Consider the following 20,619-nt stretch of genomic DNA (forward strand, 5'->3'; position numbering starts at 1 on the left):
TGGGACGCCTGGCCGCTGGTTATCACAGCGAGCAGAGCCCTCGACTTGGCTTAATTTGCCAGGAAGTGACTGTTGTTTCCTCAGGATGTGAGCTGCTGGCGTTTTGCTGTTTTGGAATGTTCTCGTCATAGACACTGTTCAGCAGGCTTTAGGGTGCAGTAAGCAGGAGATAACCTTTGCCCCCCCCCCAACCCCCAGTGTCTGGGCCTCTGCAGGTATTATGGGGCACCCTTGCTTCTGTGCTCAGGAGACCCTGTTTCCTGAGGGTTTACACTGTCGTAAATCACAGCATGCCTTTCAAAGCTGTCAAACTACTGTTAACTTAAGATCCTAGTTACGATTTTGATTGTTTTAACTACTACTGAGCTACCTACAGCCAGACATATACCTTATTGGATGAACTTATTAGAACAAAATAAAACAGTTTTACTATGATATACCACTCATACATTTGTACCAATATGAAATAAAACATTATAAATATGAAAATGTATGCACTCTGGTCACTCTGGTTAAGAGCATCTGCTAAATTACAAAAATGTAAATGTACCTATCTTAAGGGCAGGGTAAGTTACTTTCTAAATGTAATCTGTTATGGTTACTAGTTACCTGTTCAAATTGTAAAAATCAACTTAACTTTTGGATTACAGTAACTCAGTAACGTAATCTGATTACTTTGGATTCGTTTCCCCTTAAGAGGCATTCGAAGACAAAAAGGATACATCAAACACATGTGGTGTCATCATAGCGGTCTCTGACTTGTGGTCAGACTCAAACTTGCACTTTTTTCAATGCTGACTTGAATGTCATTGAGAAAACAGAAAGGTGTCCATGAATCTTTTCGCTCAAGAACCAGCAACCTCTTTATACCCCCTTAATAGCAGGATTGGGGACTAACTGATTACATGTAATCACTTACATTTCATCTGATTAGAAAACAAACTAACCTGTTACACTACCAGCAAAAAATATTGTAATCAGATACTTTTGAAAAACTAGATTTCTTCTTGGATTACTTTTAAATTCACTTTCTTTTGTGTGTGCATGAGATCCAATTGCACAAGACAGTGAGAGACTGGACTTATCTTAACTGGAGCCAGGGAAGGAGCTAAGGCACACTTATCTGTACTTCCAGACGAGTAGGATTCTATTCCATGTCTAAACTCCGATAAGGGACTGCTAGCTGGCAAGTATCATTGGTTGTTATCAATTAAAAGGTCTCTCTTTATACCGAGGCTTTCTTGACCTTTAACCATAGACAAACCAATGTCACGGCAAACAGAGAAACAGTGAACAAAGTGAAGACCTCTATTCAATCTGTCTCGCTGAAGTGTTACAGATTGCACAATAGAATTGTAAAAGGTCATTTCCCATTGAGCCGAGGATATGCAGCATTTACGGTGAGTAGAAACACTGCCATATAATCTCAATCACACTGTGCTTCTGCAATACGGATTGAATACAGCCCCGGATCTGATTTTATCCAGAATATTCATGAAATACCAAAAACAAAGAATAAACACAATGATTCAGAATGAAAAACAAAATGAGGCAAGCAGCACCTCAAATCTCAGGCTTAATTAAGTCTATGAAAAATGTTTGAATCATCTCTTTGCTATGAAATTCATATCAGGACTGATTTTCACATCACACAAGACACTCACTCCTCAGGGGATTTTTTTGAAGTGGTCTGGTGAGAAGGACAACATGCCTGATAAAAGTGTTATATTTATTTAAAAAGAAAACATTCCAGATCAACCGATATGGTAATGACGACATGAATATTGTGACGCAATAGCAGACACATTTGTTTTACACAATACATGTAGAACTTCACAACGAGAGCGTGAACATTAACACAAACATGAAAACACAAACCAAAAAAAAATAAAAATAAAATAATCACCAGGAAAACTAGTGTTGTTGTGTATTTGGTTTATTTGACTGACTTCATCTCCCGTCTTATAAACCAGTCAGCAAAGCCGTCTACCGTCACAGAGAAACACCTGATTGCTTTAATTTCTCCTTCTACATCTTCAAAGTTTAGTTTTGTTTCCATATCTAAAATGTTAAAACTCAAAGCAGGATAACTAGAGATGTGATTCTGAGCATGGCTGACAGACAGCGTTGTGGGCTTTTTGCTGAAGGTGTCAGTGATAGCAGTGAAGGCTGCAGTACCTCTTCCGTACCCTACAGGGGGAGCTACTGAGCGTAGTGAGGCTTGGTTATGACAGAGTGCGCAGCCGCTTATACTGAATGCATGGCATGTGTTACCGGTTACCGAGACCGGTTCAGTCCACAGGCAAAGCATTATTGTCCATTCCTTTCTAGGGTGATAGCCAAGCTGAGGACTTTAGAGGCAAAAAGGTGTGGGGAGAGTCCAGACGGGAGTACTGTACGAGGAGAGACACCGTGTGGGCGAGAGCGTCTGTGAAAGGGGGAGAAACAGCCCTCTCCCATCTTACCATCCCACTGAGGTCCAAGGCAAACAAACACCAGCAAATTAAAAAAATATAAAATAAAAAAAAGTGGGAAAAAAACCCCAACAAAAAATCAAAGAATACAGGAAGGTAATACAGAGCAAACCCAAAAAGCGACCCCTAATAGAGGCACATTAATGGCGATACCGCACTTGAAGCGAGTGTTGACCCTTGTTAAAAGGCACCTCCGGAGTCACTGAACTGATTTTGACCATCTAAGTTCGTCATATCAAGAGTAACGTCAGACCTCTGTGAGTCTACCACGCAGAGACGGCGCGGTACTATGTGGTACATCGTGGCTCATGAGGTACCTGAGCTAGCGTTGGAGGTTGACAGGAGAGCTGTGGCTTTTGACAACAAAGACACTGAACTGAAGAAGTGCGATGGAGCGTTACTGTGTATTTACCAGTTCACTGTATTACACAAAGGTCTGAAGTCACTCCTGTTTTTTGACCCAACTTCTCTATCCCAATCTTCTTGAAACTCCCTTTCCGCTAAAAGAAACCAAACACGGCTGGCAAATAAAATCAAGGTTAAAAGAAAAAAAAACAAAGATAGAAGAAAATTGCCAGACTTTTCTCCAAAATGTGTAGCGGATAGCAGGTGGAAGGTTGGCACAAAGGGGAAAGGGCTGCCTAGGGCTGGTGTGTGTGGTTCTGGGGACAGGCCATACACAGTTCATACAGTCCTCATAAGCCTGTGTGCGAGGATGCAGAAAAGTAGCAGCAGAACCCCGCCCCCCGGGGATGCAGTGGGCGCTGTGTTTCTTCTTGTCCAGCCTGGGAGTGCTTCTGGCTGGGGTCTGTAGGAAAGACTGGGGATGGGCATGGGCCAAGCGGGCCTCAGCCAGGACTCTGGAATCGATACTTCAGGACCCCAGCAAACTGCTCCATGTCTCCCAGTGCTGGGGCTTATAATAATAATAATATAATATGCCATTTAGCAGACGCTTTTATCCAAAGCGACTTACAGTCATGTGTGCATACATTCTACGTATGGGTGGTCCCGGGGATCGAACCCACTACCCTGGCGTTACAAGCGCCATGCTCTACCAACTGAGCTACACAGGCGGGTATGGTTCAGCCGATGAGTGGGGGGGACAGGGGGTCTGGAGCAGCAGAAGCTTGGAGGCTGTAGAGAGCTCCAAGCGAATTCATTATTGCTTTGCAGGTAGGGCAGACAGGTAGCATCAGTCTTGGGATTAGAGCTGAGCAGTAGTCACCCATTGCACTAAGGACATGGGGTAAGCCTTTGGGCATAGGACAATGGAGATGAATGGCAAAGGTTGGTGAGTTTAGAACAATTGGGCGAGGGCACAGGGATGCAAGGAGGTCTGGTTAGTCCTACAGTATAGCATGGTAGTGGACATCTGTATGGGCATCGGTTTGTGTCCAAGGCAGTGGGCCAACTTTGGGCTCATCTGTGCTCTGTTCTACATTTCACTTTCTCACACACCAGAAGCGCCCCGTAGTCCGCCATCTTGTGAGCGAACAGCGAGAGCAAGTCTACTGGCTACAGCGGGGGGGGGGGGCTTCAATAAGGGTCGTGCGGGTGTCCGTGAGCCCGGCCTTCAGACCCAGAGTCGTGTGTGAGAGAGGGTATTGTCTATCTCTCGATAACCTCTTGACCCCGATGCATAAAGGTCATAGAAAGGTAAACGTAGAGGTCATTCAGGTAGCGACACCGCCCGTCTCCCCCCCAGCCAAGGCTGGAACCTTTAAAATAGACCTATTATTCATCTCTGTATACACGCTCCTCAGCACTGCCAAGTCTACAATCAATAGCTTCATAATAAAGAATTTGAATAAAACGATCAAGAATAATAATATAAGTCAACATCATAACATGAGTTTGTCAGCAGCCATCACTATAGGACATTCAGGGGTGGTAACAATTGCATATGTACATTAGAAGTCATTTACATCCTGGCTCCGAGGGGAGAGAGGTCAGGGGTCAAAGGTAAAGTTCAAGTTGGGGGGGGGGTTATCTGAGCCTCTTCTCCGCTGAGTAGATGGACATGTAGTAGTCGTTGCTGCCCACCGCCAGGTGGGGGCTGTTGGGAGACAGAGAGAAAGAGAGAGAATATAACAGACGCATAAAGACAGGTGTAAAAACATCCCTATTCCAAATCATTTTGTGTAATTAGGTGTGAGGAAACGACATGTGCAGTTTAGTAGGTTTCGCAGAGTATAGTTTAAGAGACGTAGGGATAACTCCTTGTACCCACGCAATTCCAACTCATTCACTTCAACACATTATTCACCCAAATCCTAGTTCCCATGTTACTCTAGTTGGGATTCAGACTATGAATGAAGAGAGTAAAAATGCCATAGTACCCAGTGGGGATGGAAGGCCAAACAGCTGATGGCCCCGATCCTTTGGCCCATGAAACCGTCATAATACTTGATGTTGCTGATCACGTCACCGTTGGAGTTGTACACGGCTATGAACTGGTTCATCGATCCACTGGGGAGAGGATGGAGAGAACGAGAGGATGAAGGAAAGAGTGAGAAATTAGCTTCTTAGCTGCTAGACCAAATGTAGCAAACGTTGAAATCGTCAGACCCCCCCCTCAACCTTTCACACTGTCTAATTCCTCAAAGTGAGTTAGAGCAAAGAGTTTGATAGAGGGCTAAAACGGGTTACACCCACCTACAGTCCTCCATCGAACTCTATGGTTTGGACCAATTATAAAGGCCGTAAACCTGTGAACTCACCAGGCGAACAGGTTGGCCTGCGGATGGATGTCCAGCGCCGTTAACCCCTTCACCGTCTGCAGCACGTTCACCGAGTCCGGCGACCGCAGCTCGAAGAACCGCACGTCTCCATCGACACTGGGGAGGAGGACGAAGGAGTCCAAACAGTACATGACATGTCATCACATCCATTCAGATCTACAGGAAGTAGCGCCGCTGGTCTTGGACCGGGCCACAGACGGCGAGACAACTCGAGCGTGTGAGAGAGTCGAGAGTAGTTGTACGACCATATCGGGACACCCGACCGTCACAGAGATAATCCAATCAATCAATCAATCAATCAATCAATCAATCAATCAGTCAATCAATCAGTCAATCAATCAATCAATCAGTCAATCAATCAGTCAATCAATCAGTCAATCAATCAGTCAATCAATCAGTCAATCAATCAGTCAATCAATCAGTCAATCAATCAGTCAATCAATCAGTCAATCAATCAGTCAACCATTAAAATCAGTCATCAACGAGCACTACCTGACACTAATGACTTTGCCGTCCGTCTGCTTCTGCAGGTGGGCCTTGACCACCCAGGACGAGTGTTCCCGGTACGTCATCACACGACTGTGGGGAGACAGAGAGGAAAAGCGTCATCAACTTTAGTCCACCTGCAACCGTGTTGCTGTTCACGGGAGGGGCAGAGGGAGATGGGAAAAGTATGCAGCGTGGGTGGATGGACTCCCACACAGTTATCAATGTGCTAGACGCCACACAGTGTAAAAGTGTTTGGGAATTTAAAGCAGTGCCGTCGTGTTGAACGGAGTCTCTGTTATCAATCGATCAAATGTATTTCCGAGGCCCTTTTTACATCAGATGTCACACAAAGTACTATACAGAAACCCAGCCTAAAACCCCAAACAGTAAGCAAGGCTGTAGTGTGTGTATATGGCCATTGGGTGTCGCCCTAAGTACATGGGTATAAGCACTATTCGATAGCCCATCTCCATGGTAACAGCATCCTTGTGTGACTGTGCTCTAGATGACCTAACCCCAAATCCTAGCTTTAAGAAGTCGAAAACAAAATCTGACCCTGGGCCAGCAATAAGAAGCAAACAGAACACCAAAGTGAGGACCAAAGCCTATCCCTGTTCCCTTGGCGAAAATAGTGACACACTCTGTGTAAGAGTGTGCATGATTGTGTGTGTGTGCCTGAGTGTGCATGTGATGCGTGTGTTTGCTTAGCCCCCTACTGGTTTTAAAGGAGAGCACATAGGGAACGGTTGCTACAGTCTCAGTGCCTGAGGGGAAGCACTTAAATTAACATTAACATTAATTAAAGATTTATGGGAGACTATGGCTTAATTGCCCTGTTTTCTTTTTTTTTAGGGGGGGGGGGGGGCATTAGAAGATGCACACAGGATGTGGATACAGGATGTGGCAGGAGAGCTGGGAGCTCCACAGATGAGAATATAGCAAAACTCACTTTATGAACAACTCAATGAAATGACCGTGATATGAGTCATACAATAAACAGCCAGTTTATTAGGTACACCACCGCGTTCACGAAAATGGATCGCTCCCACAGAGTCAGTCAGTCACGTGGCCTTGGCTTGCTATAGAAAGCAGGCAGACAGTCATCGAGGCATTCAGTTACTGTTCAATTGAATGTCAGAATGGACTAAAAGAGTGACCTAAGCGACTTCGAGCGTGGTATGATCGTGGTGCCTCAGTTTCTCAGAACGGCCACCCTCCTGGGTTTTGCACACATGACAGTGTCGAGGGTTTATCGACAATGGCGCGACAAACAAGAAACATCCAGTCAGCGGCAGTCCTGTGGGCGAAAACAGCTCGTTGATGAGAGGGGTCGAAGGAGAATGACAAGCTAACAGGCGGACCACAAAGACAAATAATGGCGCAGTACAACAGTGGTGTGCAGAACGGCATCTCGGACAGCACGACTCAATCTGCGTGTGGAGCGTTTCCGACACCTTGGAGAATGCCCCGAAGAATTCAGGCTGTTTTGGAGGCAAAGTGGAGTTCCACCCGGTACTAGATTGGTGTACCTAAAACTGTCTGGTAAGTGTATATGAGATGACTAAGAAAAAAATGTTTAACAGCTTTACCTATTTTGCTTTGCTTATACGATTTTAGAGTGTGTCTGATGATAATTAAGGGGATTTAAAAAAAAGCACTCCTGCATAAAATATATCCGATGCTAATGAGCGCTTCATCAAACATTAAGACACACAGCTTCTCTTTGTGCTCCTGGGAATAAGCAACCCTATAATTAGTAATGAATTAGGAAGATTAGAAGCCCAATCACATTTACCTTCAGGTACATTTTAGACAAAATAATGTGATGAGGTACATGTGCGTTGCAGGGACGATTCTCATTGTTGAAGCCTTATGAAAGTCAAGGTGTGGAGGCAGCATTAAAAGTTTGTGTCTGTGTTTGTGTGACGTGTGTGTGTGTGTGTGTGCGTGCGTGACCACTCACCACTCGTTGGCGCCCATCCTCCTGTCATAGAGGCGGACCGAGCCGTCGCCCAGCCCCGCCGCGATGAGGGACCGCTGTGAGTCACATGATAGGCTAGTCACACAGCTGTCTGCCCCCGTTGGGATGTCCTGGTAGACACACACACACACACACACACACACACACAGTTCACACACACACAAAAAAAAAAACACAAGGTGGTCCTTCTGTAGCTCAGTTGGTACAGCACACGCACACACGCACACACACACACACACCACACACCACACACATTTACAATGTACACACATGACTTAGTTCAAGCAATGTTAAAAAAGCGTAAAAAAAAAGGTAATCACATTATTATTATTGACATAACGAACGTTGTGGTTGTCACGGCACTCATTAAACTTGGAGTAACTGGCTAACAACTCGATCAAATCACGTCTACAGCTGACTGATGGAGAACGTCGTCTGGGTTATGCCGTCAATACAGCCAGAGACAGGGAAGGGCTCGCATACCTACCATACTACTGTCTGTCCAATAAAGGGTTAACAGGTTGAATGGACATACAACCGATAATGTTGAGCCAGGTGCTGAATATCAGGATGCATTCAGTACCTTCAGAAAGTATTCATACCCCTGGACTTATACCACATTTTGTTCCTTCCTCTCCAGGAACTGCGTGAGGAAGAAAGCCTGTATCTTGGTAATGACTGGGTGTATTGATACACCATCCGAAGTGTAATAAATCATTTCACTCAAAGGGATATTCAAGGTCTGCTTTGTTTGTTTTTTACCCATCTACCAATAGGTGCCTTTCTTTGTGAGGCATTGGACAACTTCCCTGGTCTTTGTGGTTGAATCTGTGCTTGAAATTCACTGCTAGACTGATAGTCGTATGTGTGGGGTACAGAGATAGTGTTTTACATGATTTTTGAATTACTACTACCCATCATTGCGCACATAGTGAGTCCATGCAATTTATTAAGTGATTTGTTCAGCACATTTTCCCTCCTGAGCGTATTTAGGCTTGCCATAACAAAGGGGTTAAATAATTACTCCAGACTTTTCAACTTTGCATTAAAAAAAAAAAAGGAAAACATTCTAAAAACATAATTCCACTTTGTGAAATACCTCACAGGCCAGTGACACACAATCTGAATTGAATCCATTTGAAATTCAGTCTGTAACACAACAAAATGTGGAACAAGTCTAGGGGTATGAATACTTTCTGCAGGCACTGTAAAAACCGATACGTAAGAAAGCAGGGGAAAGCATCCACAGTCCCACAGAATGTCATAACGCTCCCAATGGACCTATTGGATTTGAGGTTTGTCCCCTGAGAAATCATGGACGTGCAATAGGCAACTGTGACATTTCAAAAACATTGCCATGGATAAACAGGCTAGTTATGAACCACTGTGTGTTCTCTTCACCTGGACCTTCATCTCCCTCTCCGTGTCCCAGATCCTGATGACCCTCACGTCTCCAGAAGTCATCAGCAGCCCCGTCTCCTGCTCCCAGTCCACCACCATGCCTGCACCTAAGAGGACACACACACACACACAGACAGAAAGATTACAAGGGAGCACACACACAGGCGGAAACCAATGGTTATCACTGACCATGACGCAGCTGTCAATGCCTGGGAATTTGAGGTATGATCTACCAGCTGAGCACAGGTTCCGGTGGCATCTGCCAAGAGTTCTCAGACACACTCAGACTGGCGGATGTAAACAGGAAACACACCATCTGAGTCAACTGTGGGTCAAATGAAAGGTCACTGTCTGACACCAGCCATCAGGATATCACTAATACCTATCCAACCCTAAGGTTAGAGGGCTAGGGGTCGATTTGGAAGTGGACAAAAAGCCTTTCAGACGTTTGCCAACCCTGTGACTCACAACAGGCTGAGATTAAAAGACCCACTCCTCTAGGGCGGCGCACAATTGGCCCAGTGCCGGATTAGGGGAGGGTTTAGCCGGGCGGTTGGGGGGACTCATCGCACTCTGTCTCCTTGTGGCGGGCCGGGCGCCTGGACATCAGGTGAACCGTGTTTCCTCCGACACACTGGTGCGGCTGGCTTTCGGGTCAAGCGGGCGGCTGTTAAGGAGCGCGGCTTGGTGGGTCAGGTTTCGGAGGACGCGTGACTCCACCTTCGCCTGCCGAGCCCGTTGGGGAGTTGCATTGATGAGACATGATCGAAATTGGGTAGGGGGATTAAAAAAGTGGGTAAAAAAATAAATAATAATCAAATAAGAAAAGACCAACTCCTCCACCAGATGTTGCTACTGGCAGGCAGCAGTGACAGGTTCTCACACCCAGAGAGAGAAAGAGAGCGAGAGAGAAAGAGAAGAGAGAGAGAGAGAGGAGAACGAGAGGAGCCCTCAGCACCTCCATATGCTGCTACTGAGTGTGTGACACCCGGCAGAGGGCCGGGGGCGTAGCCTAACCTTGACAAACAGGCAAAGACTTGTGCTGTGTGATAGACAGGTGTGGAGAGGAACACGGGATAACTCTGAAAACACACTGTATAAACACACACACACTTTCTCTAAGTGTGTGCTTCTCTTCCTACTTTTCCTCCTCCGACATATGATCTCCTTCCTCTTCCCCATCATCAACAATCCCAACCCTGCTCCATCAGTCTGGTCCAAATCCCACACAGCCCTGTTTCAAAGCCCCAGTGTGGCTAGCTCTGGCGTCACAGCTACGCGGGCTGTTAGCTAGCTCAGGCTCACATGCAGACGCGTGGGGGAACACTTCACAGAGTGTACTCAGCCACCCACAGAGCTGGGACCCTGACACACACAAACTTCTGTGATTCCCCCGTTGCACACACTAACACGCGTGCACACACTCACACACAAGCACACTCGCAGAACGACTGGCCCCATTCAGAGACTGAGGGAGAAGAGGAGGCATTCCTTTGAAGTCCGGAGCGCTGTGTTAGTGAGAAATTCCCATCTCTGGTTGATGGGGAGAGAGGGAGAGAATGCGAGTGCAGCAGAGAAACCCTAATCTTGTTTATTCTTACTATTCCAGGCAGATAGTACGAAAGTCGATGAATACAAGGGTTGGAAACCCCAAACATTTCCAATCATTTTGATCTGAACAGAAGCACAATTCTGTTTTAGTTCCATTCCAATGTTCCGACCAGCATAATAAAGTTCTGAACCGGTTCGAACCAGAAGTACCGGTTTATATATACACAGAATAAAAATATAAACTCAACATGTAGTGTTGGTCCCATGTTTCATGAGCTGAAAAACGATCCCATTCATTTTCCGTATGCACAAGAAGCTTATTTCTCGCAAATTTTGTGCACAAATTTATTTACCTCCCTGTTAATGAGCATTTCTCTTTTGCCAAGATAATCCATCCATCTACCTGACAGGTGTGGCATATTAAGAAGCTGATTTAACAGCATGATCATTACACAGGTGCACCTTGTCCCAGGGACAATAAAAGGCCACAAAATGCGCAGTTTTGTCACAACGCCACAGATGTGTCAAGTGTTGAGGGAGCGTGCAATTGGCATGCTGACTGCAGGAATGTCCACCAGAGCTGTTGCCAGAGAATTTAATGTTAATTCCTCTACCATAAGCCGCCTCCAAACGTAATTTCAGATAATTTTGCAGTGCATCCAACCGGCCTCGCCCAACCGGCCTAACCTAGAAAACTAGCTGGCAGGCAGACACTGGAAGGAGAAGTGTCTGTGTGACAGAGGGAGTACTTTGAATTAGCGGCCTCGACGGCTCTTTTTGTGGGACAAAGAAAGAGAACGTTAATAACCGGTTCCCATGCTTTTAAAATAATAGTTATGTTCCTGAACACTAGAGATTACTTTCATTCCCGGTTCTTTTTCTGTTCCTCAAAAAAAAAAAAAAACGTAATTCTCTCCAGTTTTCGGTTATGTTCTCTGAACTGGTTCCAACCCCCTGCTTACCAGTCAACACACTGACTGAACCCAATGCCAGGAGAATAAGAGAACAAAACGGTCCACCCCATCTCGCTCGCTTTCTCTCTTTTTCTCTCTTTCCACCTCATCTTTGTTATACTCCCACTCCTTCACCACCTCAGGTTTTCCTCCACTCACTCCACCTCTCTTTTTGCTCCACTTCCTCCATACAGATAAGCCGTAACCAACTCCACTCAAAAACATCTCTCAGGCGTCAAAAGATGTCCCTTGCTTCAGGTCACCTCAGGGTCAAACACATTGAGTTCATTCTCAGACTCTATAGGCCACTAGTCAACTTCCCTAAAATGACAGAATCAATCCCAGTTCCCTACGGCAGCCTAACCAGTGAGGCAGGGATTTGAGAAGTCCACACAGAAATCAATAGCGCCATTGTGTATGGAGATGTGTGACTGAGGGAGTGGATGAGGGAGTGCAGCCTAGGCATCGCTGCCTCGTCATAATCGGATTATTGGGGTTTCTTCTTATACACAGGGGAATACCTCCTCGAATATATACTCTACCTCTCTCCCTCATTCTCACACTGTCCCTCTCTAACCTCCATCTCAAATTCCCTCCCAACTGGAGGCCCATTGTTCTCCTTAATAACGACTATAAAAGCGGCTAATGATTTAGTTAGCATTAGCATAATGTACAATTGAATGGATATTCGGGGCTGCCTGTGCGTTGGTGTTGCTGGTGCGTATATGTGCTAGCTGAGGTTAGCCCTACAGTTAGTGTTTGCATAAACTAGCTTCAGCGGTCTCCAGTGGCTACGATAGCCCCATTCCACTACTCACCTCTGTCCCTGGCTCTACTTCCCTAATCCCCTTCTCTCTATAGCTCTCCTTAGATGTCCCTCAGTGTCACATTATATTTCCATCACTTGTTCTTTCGCTCTAGGGGACGAGCACTGCCTCTGCATTCCACACCATTAATCACCTGTTGATGGACTGGCTCTCACACGCCGCAGGTTATTCAAGACTGCGCGCCGACTTCACACTTCCCTCCTCTCTGTCTTTTATTCCCTTAATCGTGTTGGCTTTGAAAGTGTCCTCCGGGACCCAGGTGATGGAATTAACTAGGACTACGCTGCACAAGGCTGTAGTTAACGATGAGGCCGTCACCATGGATGGGGTTGATTTGATGGACACGGACACCGGTAGTTTATGACGCTTTTGGCGCTAGGCTAGTTAACCTGTGAGCTGACGAGAGGAAAAAAGCTCTAGAGTGGAGCCTGTATTTAACCTGTATCACAGGCCAAGGGACTCAGAGTTAGAGCAGTGATGACCAAAAACCTTGGCACAGATATTTGGGTTGGGTCCAGAGTCGCTGAGACATCTGAGCCTTCTCTCATATTCAGTCTCTGTTTTCGTTTCTGTTGTCCCCCTCCGTCTGTTCCTCTCCTAGTCCCTCTCTTTGTCTGTCTGCCCCCCCCATTCCCTCTGTTCCACTCTCTCCCTCTCTGTGTACTTATCCTCTTTTAGTCCCACATCTCCCAGCCACTACCTCCCAGAGGCCTTTTTAACAAGCCTCCAGCCATCCAGTGTACGTGGAGTAGGACTGCCCTACTTTCACTCAAACTTCTCCAGTCTCGTCAGAAAAAAAAATGAAAAACTTCCTCAAGCTGCTGCAGTAGAACGAGAGGAGAGCTAAACGAGAGAGAGAGAATGAGAGAGGGGGAGAGAGCAATATGTTATAAACGACATCTGCATGAGAACTTAATTAGGTCTGCGCTCTGTCTGTGTGGACGGGAAGTCGATGTGGGTCTCCCTCTCCGGAATGCTAAACAAACACTAATGATAACTCCACAGGGTGTAATGAGGGCTGAGAGGGAGACGGCGCTGCTCCACAACAGATAGAAATAAACAGCACCCAAACAGGCAGGCAAGGCTCTCCCTCTCACACCCCTCTCTCACTTTCCTCCTCTCTCGGTCAACCCCTCACTTTCTCTCCCTATCCCATCCATCTCTCTACCTCTACCCTCCCTCCCAATCTCTATAGTCTTCTCTCCGACACAGTTTGCATGCCAATTCAGCTGCAGGGGAAAAACCCAAGTCTGGACGAAGACAGTTTTAAGGCCCCTTTGCTTGGCTGTGGAGGGAACTAATCACAGGTACTGTAGGGAACTAAATAATAAATCATGGGTACTGAGGCCTCAGGGCTAGAGGAATGAGGTCCATTAGTTCTACTATCAACATCCCACATTACCAGCAGGCCTCTAATTATACAAATTAGATGATTGAGGATGCCCCCCCCAAAAAAAAAAAATCTGTTATAACCCATATGGGGGTGCCGTGTTGACAGTTGTAAGACTAAATGGGGGTTCCCTGTAATTCCAACCCTGCAACAATACTGGGCCGATAGAACCAGAAACGGCAGGTTCACGCTGCCGTTGAAGCATTGCTCTAACTACATCTACACATACTGTTTTTGTGTTCATTCATTCATAAGGGTCAAACGATGCAAAAACAATTCCTGAAAACTAAAATGACAATCACGCTCTGTGTGTGAAAGCTTATAGTTCAAACTACACAGTTGTCTGGGCAGAGTTTGTCATCCTTCATGTCTGTTTTGTACTGGTAGGAATACACGATACCAAGCTTCGGCCTGTGGAGAGAGGGATACTGAAGAAAGGGAGGCCTGGGGGGGGGGTCGAATGGAGGGATGGAGGGTCAGGTAACAGGAGGAAGAAGTAGTGCAGGGGCAGACTGCTGGAGTTGTGCAGCACACTGAGTCAGGCGAGAGGGAAAGACGGCAGCAGCACTCACCTCCCTGTCCCTTACTCCTGTCAAGATAGATGGAGACCCGCCTGGCCAGACCTGCAAGGGGAGGAGCAGAAAGGAGGAGGGAGATAGGGAGGCGCCAGGGAGAGGGGAAGGAGAGTCAGAAGCACATCAGCCCCAGCACGTCATACTGTTAAGCAAGGACCCCCACATGCACAGACACGCACTCTGACGCATACACGCAGTCTCGCACACGCACTCTCTCTCTGTGTATTAGTTTGTGCGAGTCTGACAGACAGACACAGACAGACAGACACAATGAGCAGTGGAAGAACAAGGCCACAGTTTCCCAGCATGACATCTTCCAAATTAACACCACGGACACGCCCGGTCAAAAACAGAGAGATATTCCACGACTCAACTACTGGCTGTGCATTTAAAGCAGGCTCCAGATAGCTACACTCCATCTTAAATCATATATGCACCCTATGGCCTTGGCCAAATGTAGTGCACTATATAGGGAATAGGGTGCCATTTGGGATGCAGATTATATCTCATCTAAAAGCCTGGAGGGCAGAAGAGACTAAATCCCCTGTACCACAGGGAGGACGAGTGTGTGTGTGCACCTTGTTGAATACACGTGGTGTTGGTGTTCACGTATGTGAGTGTGAATGAGTGTGTATGTGCACAGTAGAGGTCGACCGATTAATCTGAATGGCCGATTAATTAGGGCCTATTTCAAGTTTTCATAACAATCGGAAATGGGTATTTTTGGACACCGATTTTATATATATTTTTTTACACTTTTATTTCATCTTTATTTAACTAGGCAAGTCAGTTAAGACACATTCTTATTTTCAATGACGGCCTAGGAACAGTGGGTTAACTGCCTCGTTCAGGGGCAGAACGACAGATTTTCACCTTGTCAGCTCGGGGGATCCAATCTTGCAACCTTACAGTTAACTAGTCCAACGCAATAACGACCTGCCTCTCGTTGCTATTCGAATGAATTAAGCCAAGGTAAGTTGCTAGCTAGCATTAAACTTATCTTATAAAAAACAATCAATCGATCATAATCACTAGTTAACTACACATGGTTGATGATATTACTAGATATTATCTAGCGTGTCCTGCGTTGCATATAATCTGACTGAGCATACAAGCATACATCTAAGTATCTGACTGAGCGGTGGTAGGCAGAAGCAGGTGCGTAAACATTCATTCAAACAGCACTTTCGTGCATTTTGCCAGCAGCTCTTCGGTGTGCATCAAGCATTGAGCTGTTTATGACTTCAAGCATATCAACTCCCGAGATAAGGCTGGTGTGACCGAAGTGAAATGGCTGGCTAGTTAGCATGCGCTAATAGCATTTGAAACGTCACTCACTCTGAGCCTTGGAGTGGTTGTTTCCCTTGCTCTGCAAGGGTAATGCTGCATCGAGGGTGGCTGTTGTCGTTGTGTTCCTGGTTCGAGCCCAGGGAGGAGCGAGGAGAGGGACGGAAGCTATACTGTTACACTGGCAATACTAAAGTGCCTATAAGAACATCCAATAGTCAAAGGTTAATGAAATACAAATGGTGTAGAGGGAAATAGTCCTATAATTCCTATAATAACTACAACCTAAAACTTCTTACCTGGGAATATTGAAGACTCATGTTAAAAAGAACCACCAGCTTTCATATGTTCTCATGTTTTGAGCAAGGAACTTAAACGTTAGCTTTCTTACATGGCACATATTGCACTTTTACTTTCTTCTCCAACACTTTGTTTTTGCATCATTTAAACCAAATTCAACATGTTTCATTATTTATTTGAGGCTAAATTGATTTTTATTCATGTATTATATTCAGTTAAAATAAGTGTTCATTCAGTATTGTTGTAATTGTCATTATTACAAATAAATAAATAAAAATTGGCCGATTAATCGGCATCGACTTTTTTGGGCCTAAATCAGTATCGGTGTTGAAAATCATAATCGGCCGACCTCTAGAACAGAGTACAAAACGTTAAGAACAGCCTCATACTATTGAGTTTCCCTCCCTTTTGCCCTCAGAACAGCCTCAATTCGTAGCGGTATGGACTCTACGAGGTGTCAAAAGCGTTCCACGGGGATGCTGGCCCATGTTGAGTCCAATGCTTCCTACAGTTGTGTCAAGATGGCTGGATGTCCTTTGGGTGGTGGACCTTAAGACACGCGGGAAACAGTTGAGCGTGAAAAACCCAGCAGCGTTGCAGTTCTTGACACACTCAAACCAGTGCGCCTGGCACCTACTACCAGACCCGTTTCAAAGGCACTTACATCTTTTATCTTGCCCATTCATCCTCTGAATGACACAATCCATATCTCACTTGTCACAAGGCTTAAAAATCCTACTTTAACCTGTCTCCTCACCTTCATCTACACTGATTAAAGAGGATTTAACAAGTGACATCAGTAAGGGATCATAGCTGTCACCTGGATTCATCTGGTCAGTCTGTCATGGAAAGAGCATGTTTTGCACATGAATGTGTGTGTGTCCGTACTGCAATACAACAGGACTAACTGCATATAGCATAGTGACAATTATCACAAACTATTACATTGTGGGGGAGCTGGCAGCCTTGTTCTGCTAGAGGAAGATGAAACATTAAACCAACATAAAGTCAACGAAGCAGGAAAGTAGCAGGCCAGAGTTAGAAGACCTCAATGAAAGGAGACAAAGCGACGAGGAATAGCACCCGACACAAGCTACTGGGTGGAGGGGAGAGCCTGTGTTATGGAGATGGGGGAGATCTGGAATGTGTGTGTTTGTGCTTCTGAAGCAGTTACAAATCGGTGCCAACGCTGATCTCACCATGGCATCTGTTCATTTGAACGGCGTAGTTGTGTCAACGCAAGCTTGAGCTGCGCAGACCCTCTCCACCTCCAAGGTGAAGTGGTGGCCACCCTGCTAAATCCGGATTGCGGTGACAGATTACCTGACAGCTCTCCCTGTGACGCTAGGTAAGTGTGTCGCCTCTCAGCAGGCACCCTGAGCAGGGACGCTGCTCATCTTTGTCAAGGGGGGACACAAGGAACATTATTCATTTTTTATTTGACCTTTATTTAACCAGGCAAGCCAGTTAAGAACAAATTCTTATTTTCAATGACGGCCTGGGAACAGTGGGTTATAACTGCCTTGTTCAGGGGCAGAACGACCGATTTGTACCCTGTCAGCTCGGGGATGCGATCTTGCAACCTTCCGCGTACTAGTCCAACGCTCTAGGCTACCCAGCCGCCCCAGAGCGTCTCTCATTCTACGATTCTACACAGAGCTGTCAGAGCTAACGTCCTACCGGCTAGCGCGCTCGCCTGCCCTCCTCCTACACGCCCACCACAGACAACAAGTGAATGTGATTCAGCTATGTACTGAATGTCTCACAACAGCTCGTCCTTGGCATGTATGTACTCACACACTTCTTATATTTCTACTTCCGTACATTTTAGTTACAGTGGTTTATTCATATAGTGGATTCCTGACATAGCTCAACTCTTAATATATCTACTGCTGTACATCGTATTCTTCGCATATCTGGAGGATATTCATCGGGTGTACATACGTGTAGATTGCGTTTGGATGACTTGTTACAGCGCTTTTTGGGTTGTTAATTAGATTCATACCGACGCGTCTTCATTTCTTTACAGTTCACTGCATTCTTAGGAGCTAGTAACCATAAGCATTTCACAGCACCCGCGATGACATGGGCTAAACTGTGCATGCGACCATTAAACGTCGGTTTGATTTGACGCAATTCTAACTCAAGCCTAAACTGCACCAAAACTGGTGATCTGCATCAAAATAAATCCCAAGATTAGTATGAAACGTTGCACATCGACAAAATGAACGAATGAATGAATGCAGAATGAAGCAGCCAATTTCCTGCACCTGCCATCCACAAGCATAGCCGATTACATTCTAATCCACGTCAGAGAAATACAGAGAGGAACATGGACAAGCGATTTGCAGATGTAGAGTGAGAAATATGACCGGGGTTGGAGAATTAGTGGAAAGGGGATGTGGGGAGATGCGGGTCTGACTTCTGAGCGGGTGGGGACTTGGAATGAGTGTGGACACGAGGACTAGGTGGATTGAGGGTTTGGGGTAGTGGGGTGGATGGGAATGGGGTAAAGGTTGTATTGTGTGGCGGTGGTGGTGGGACTGGGGGTAAAACGGATGTCGATGTGGAGGTACACTGAGGGTCTAGGCTGATAGAGGAGGTCTAGGGGGGTAAATAGCATGTTCTTTACTGTGGGCGCTGGAGGAGGGCTGACCTCGGGTGGTGGGGAGCATGTCGGACAGGCCCTGCCACGCCGTCACCATCTCGGGGTTCCGCTGGTCCGCAAAGTTCTTCCAGATACGCAACGCCCCATCATCTAGAGGAGGAGGGGGGGGGGGGGGAAGAGAAAAAAAGAGTGAGAGAAAGAGAGAGGATGGTTGGAGAAAGGAAGGAGGGTGACCGAGAAGGAAAAGAGGAAAAGAGAGAAAAAAAAACAAACGTTAGATATTAGAATTCAAGGTTAGAGGTCGCTTACAACTTCCATATTTACACTTTCACAAACACTTCCTCCCTGTGTGCCCATGAGAGACGAAGCATGTGCACGTGGATTTGCATTAACCACTATGGCCTCGGGCGCGTCCGTGACCTCAGAGTGCCGAAAGAACACAACAGAAGCACAGTCTATGGCTTGTAATCCCAAAAGGCACCCTATTCCCTAGATAGTGCACTACTTTTGACCAGAGCCCTATGGGTGCACTATATAGGGAATAGGTTGCTGTTTGGGAGGCATCCTATCCCTTAACAAATCTCTGAACAAAAGTTCTTACAGTGGGTCTACAACAAAGCAACTACTTTCAAGCAATTTGACCTCGTCTCTTCAGCCTCTAGCCTCCTTCAACTTTACAAACTCATATGTACAATACAATGCGCTTGTGCCTCTTCTTCAAGCCTGGCACCTTACCACTGCTTTCAAGCCCACACACACACACACACACACACACACACACACACACACACACACACACACACACACACACACACACACACACACACACACACACACACACACACACACACACACACACACACACACACACACACACACAGAGATGAGTACACTACACACGCATCACTCAAGTGCACCACTGACCCATGGCAACACAACGCTGCGTTAACTCGGATTAATAAAATAATCCAGTATTAATAAACTCCCACGGGAAGCCGGGTTGGCCAAGTCCATCACAGCCACATCTAAGTTCAAGGCTGTGTTAATAACAGGGTCTTTGTTTCTCTAGTCCTCCTGAACAGATTTGTCAAAGAATCCCTGAGCGTTCAGTTTTGAGCCACTTAGCCCAAGTCAAGGCCATGTTTCAATGTAGTCTGTTCTTCCTAGAAGCAAAGACTCATCGAGCTTGATCCTTCACGTCGAGGTAGGGAAGAACTTCAAAATACGGATGCATTTTGAAAGTATTCAGACAGGACTGCAAACCAGGGTGAATGAATGACTATGTTTAGAATTACAGACAAAATCACATTGCTGTATATGACTTTGGAGGCGCAAAGCATTTTAACACAGCCCTGCCATAATTAGTTTCACATGAGCGAAATAAAGTGAACAGAATGGTGCTCTCCAGCAATTCAATATAACGCTGCCGACTTAATTCCTTTTATACTTATTTAAGACTGCATTTGTCACCCAGGGAGCAATGTGCACGTGCTCCTGTCTGAGGATGTGAGTCAGGCGTTTGAGACTTGTTTATTAAGGCCTCAAGGTCTAGGAGGGAGGAAACATGCATATTTATTTGCTGCAAAATGGTGTACTTGAATTGAGGCAACTTGGGTCTATTTAGCTTCTGCATTGTTCAAGACCGTGTATAGGTGTGGACCGAGTATAGGTGTGTACAGTGTATAGGTGTGGACCGAGTATAGGTGTGTACAGTGTATAGGTGTGTATAGGGTGTAGGTGTGGACAGAGTATAGGTGTGTATAGTGTATAGGTGTGGACAGTGTATAGGTGTGTATAGTGTATAGGTGTGTATAGTGTATAGGTGTGGACAGAGTATAGGTGTGTATAGTGTATAGGTGTGTATAGTGTATAGGTGTGTATAGTGTATAGGTGTGTATAGTGTATAGGTGTGGACAGAGTATAGGTGTGTATAGTGTATAGGGGTGTATAGTGTATAGGTGTGGACAGAGTATAGGTGTGTATAGTGTATAGGTGTGTATAGTGTATAGGTGTGTATAGTGTATAGGTGTGTATAGTGT

The 20,619-nt window shown here is 45.8% G+C and overlaps 1 protein-coding gene across 1 annotated transcript in view; it reads right to left on the bottom strand.

The window, feature by feature from the left end:
* Nucleotides 1–1,710: 1,710 nt before the first annotated feature.
* LOC124015084 (regulatory-associated protein of mTOR-like) overlaps nt 1,711–20,619 on the bottom strand; it is a 201,669-nt gene continuing 182,760 nt past the window's right edge. The window contains 7 exon segments of the mRNA XM_046330023.1: nt 1,711–4,532; nt 4,817–4,946; nt 5,198–5,314; nt 5,711–5,797; nt 7,671–7,798; nt 9,090–9,196; nt 18,629–18,730. Coding sequence (XP_046185979.1) covers nt 4,464–4,532; nt 4,817–4,946; nt 5,198–5,314; nt 5,711–5,797; nt 7,671–7,798; nt 9,090–9,196; nt 18,629–18,730 — 740 coding nt within the window. The 3' untranslated portion in view covers nt 1,711–4,463.

Source organism: Oncorhynchus gorbuscha, linkage group LG26 (genome assembly GCF_021184085.1).
Source record: "Oncorhynchus gorbuscha isolate QuinsamMale2020 ecotype Even-year linkage group LG26, OgorEven_v1.0, whole genome shotgun sequence".
NCBI lineage: Eukaryota > Metazoa > Chordata > Actinopteri > Salmoniformes > Salmonidae > Oncorhynchus > Oncorhynchus gorbuscha.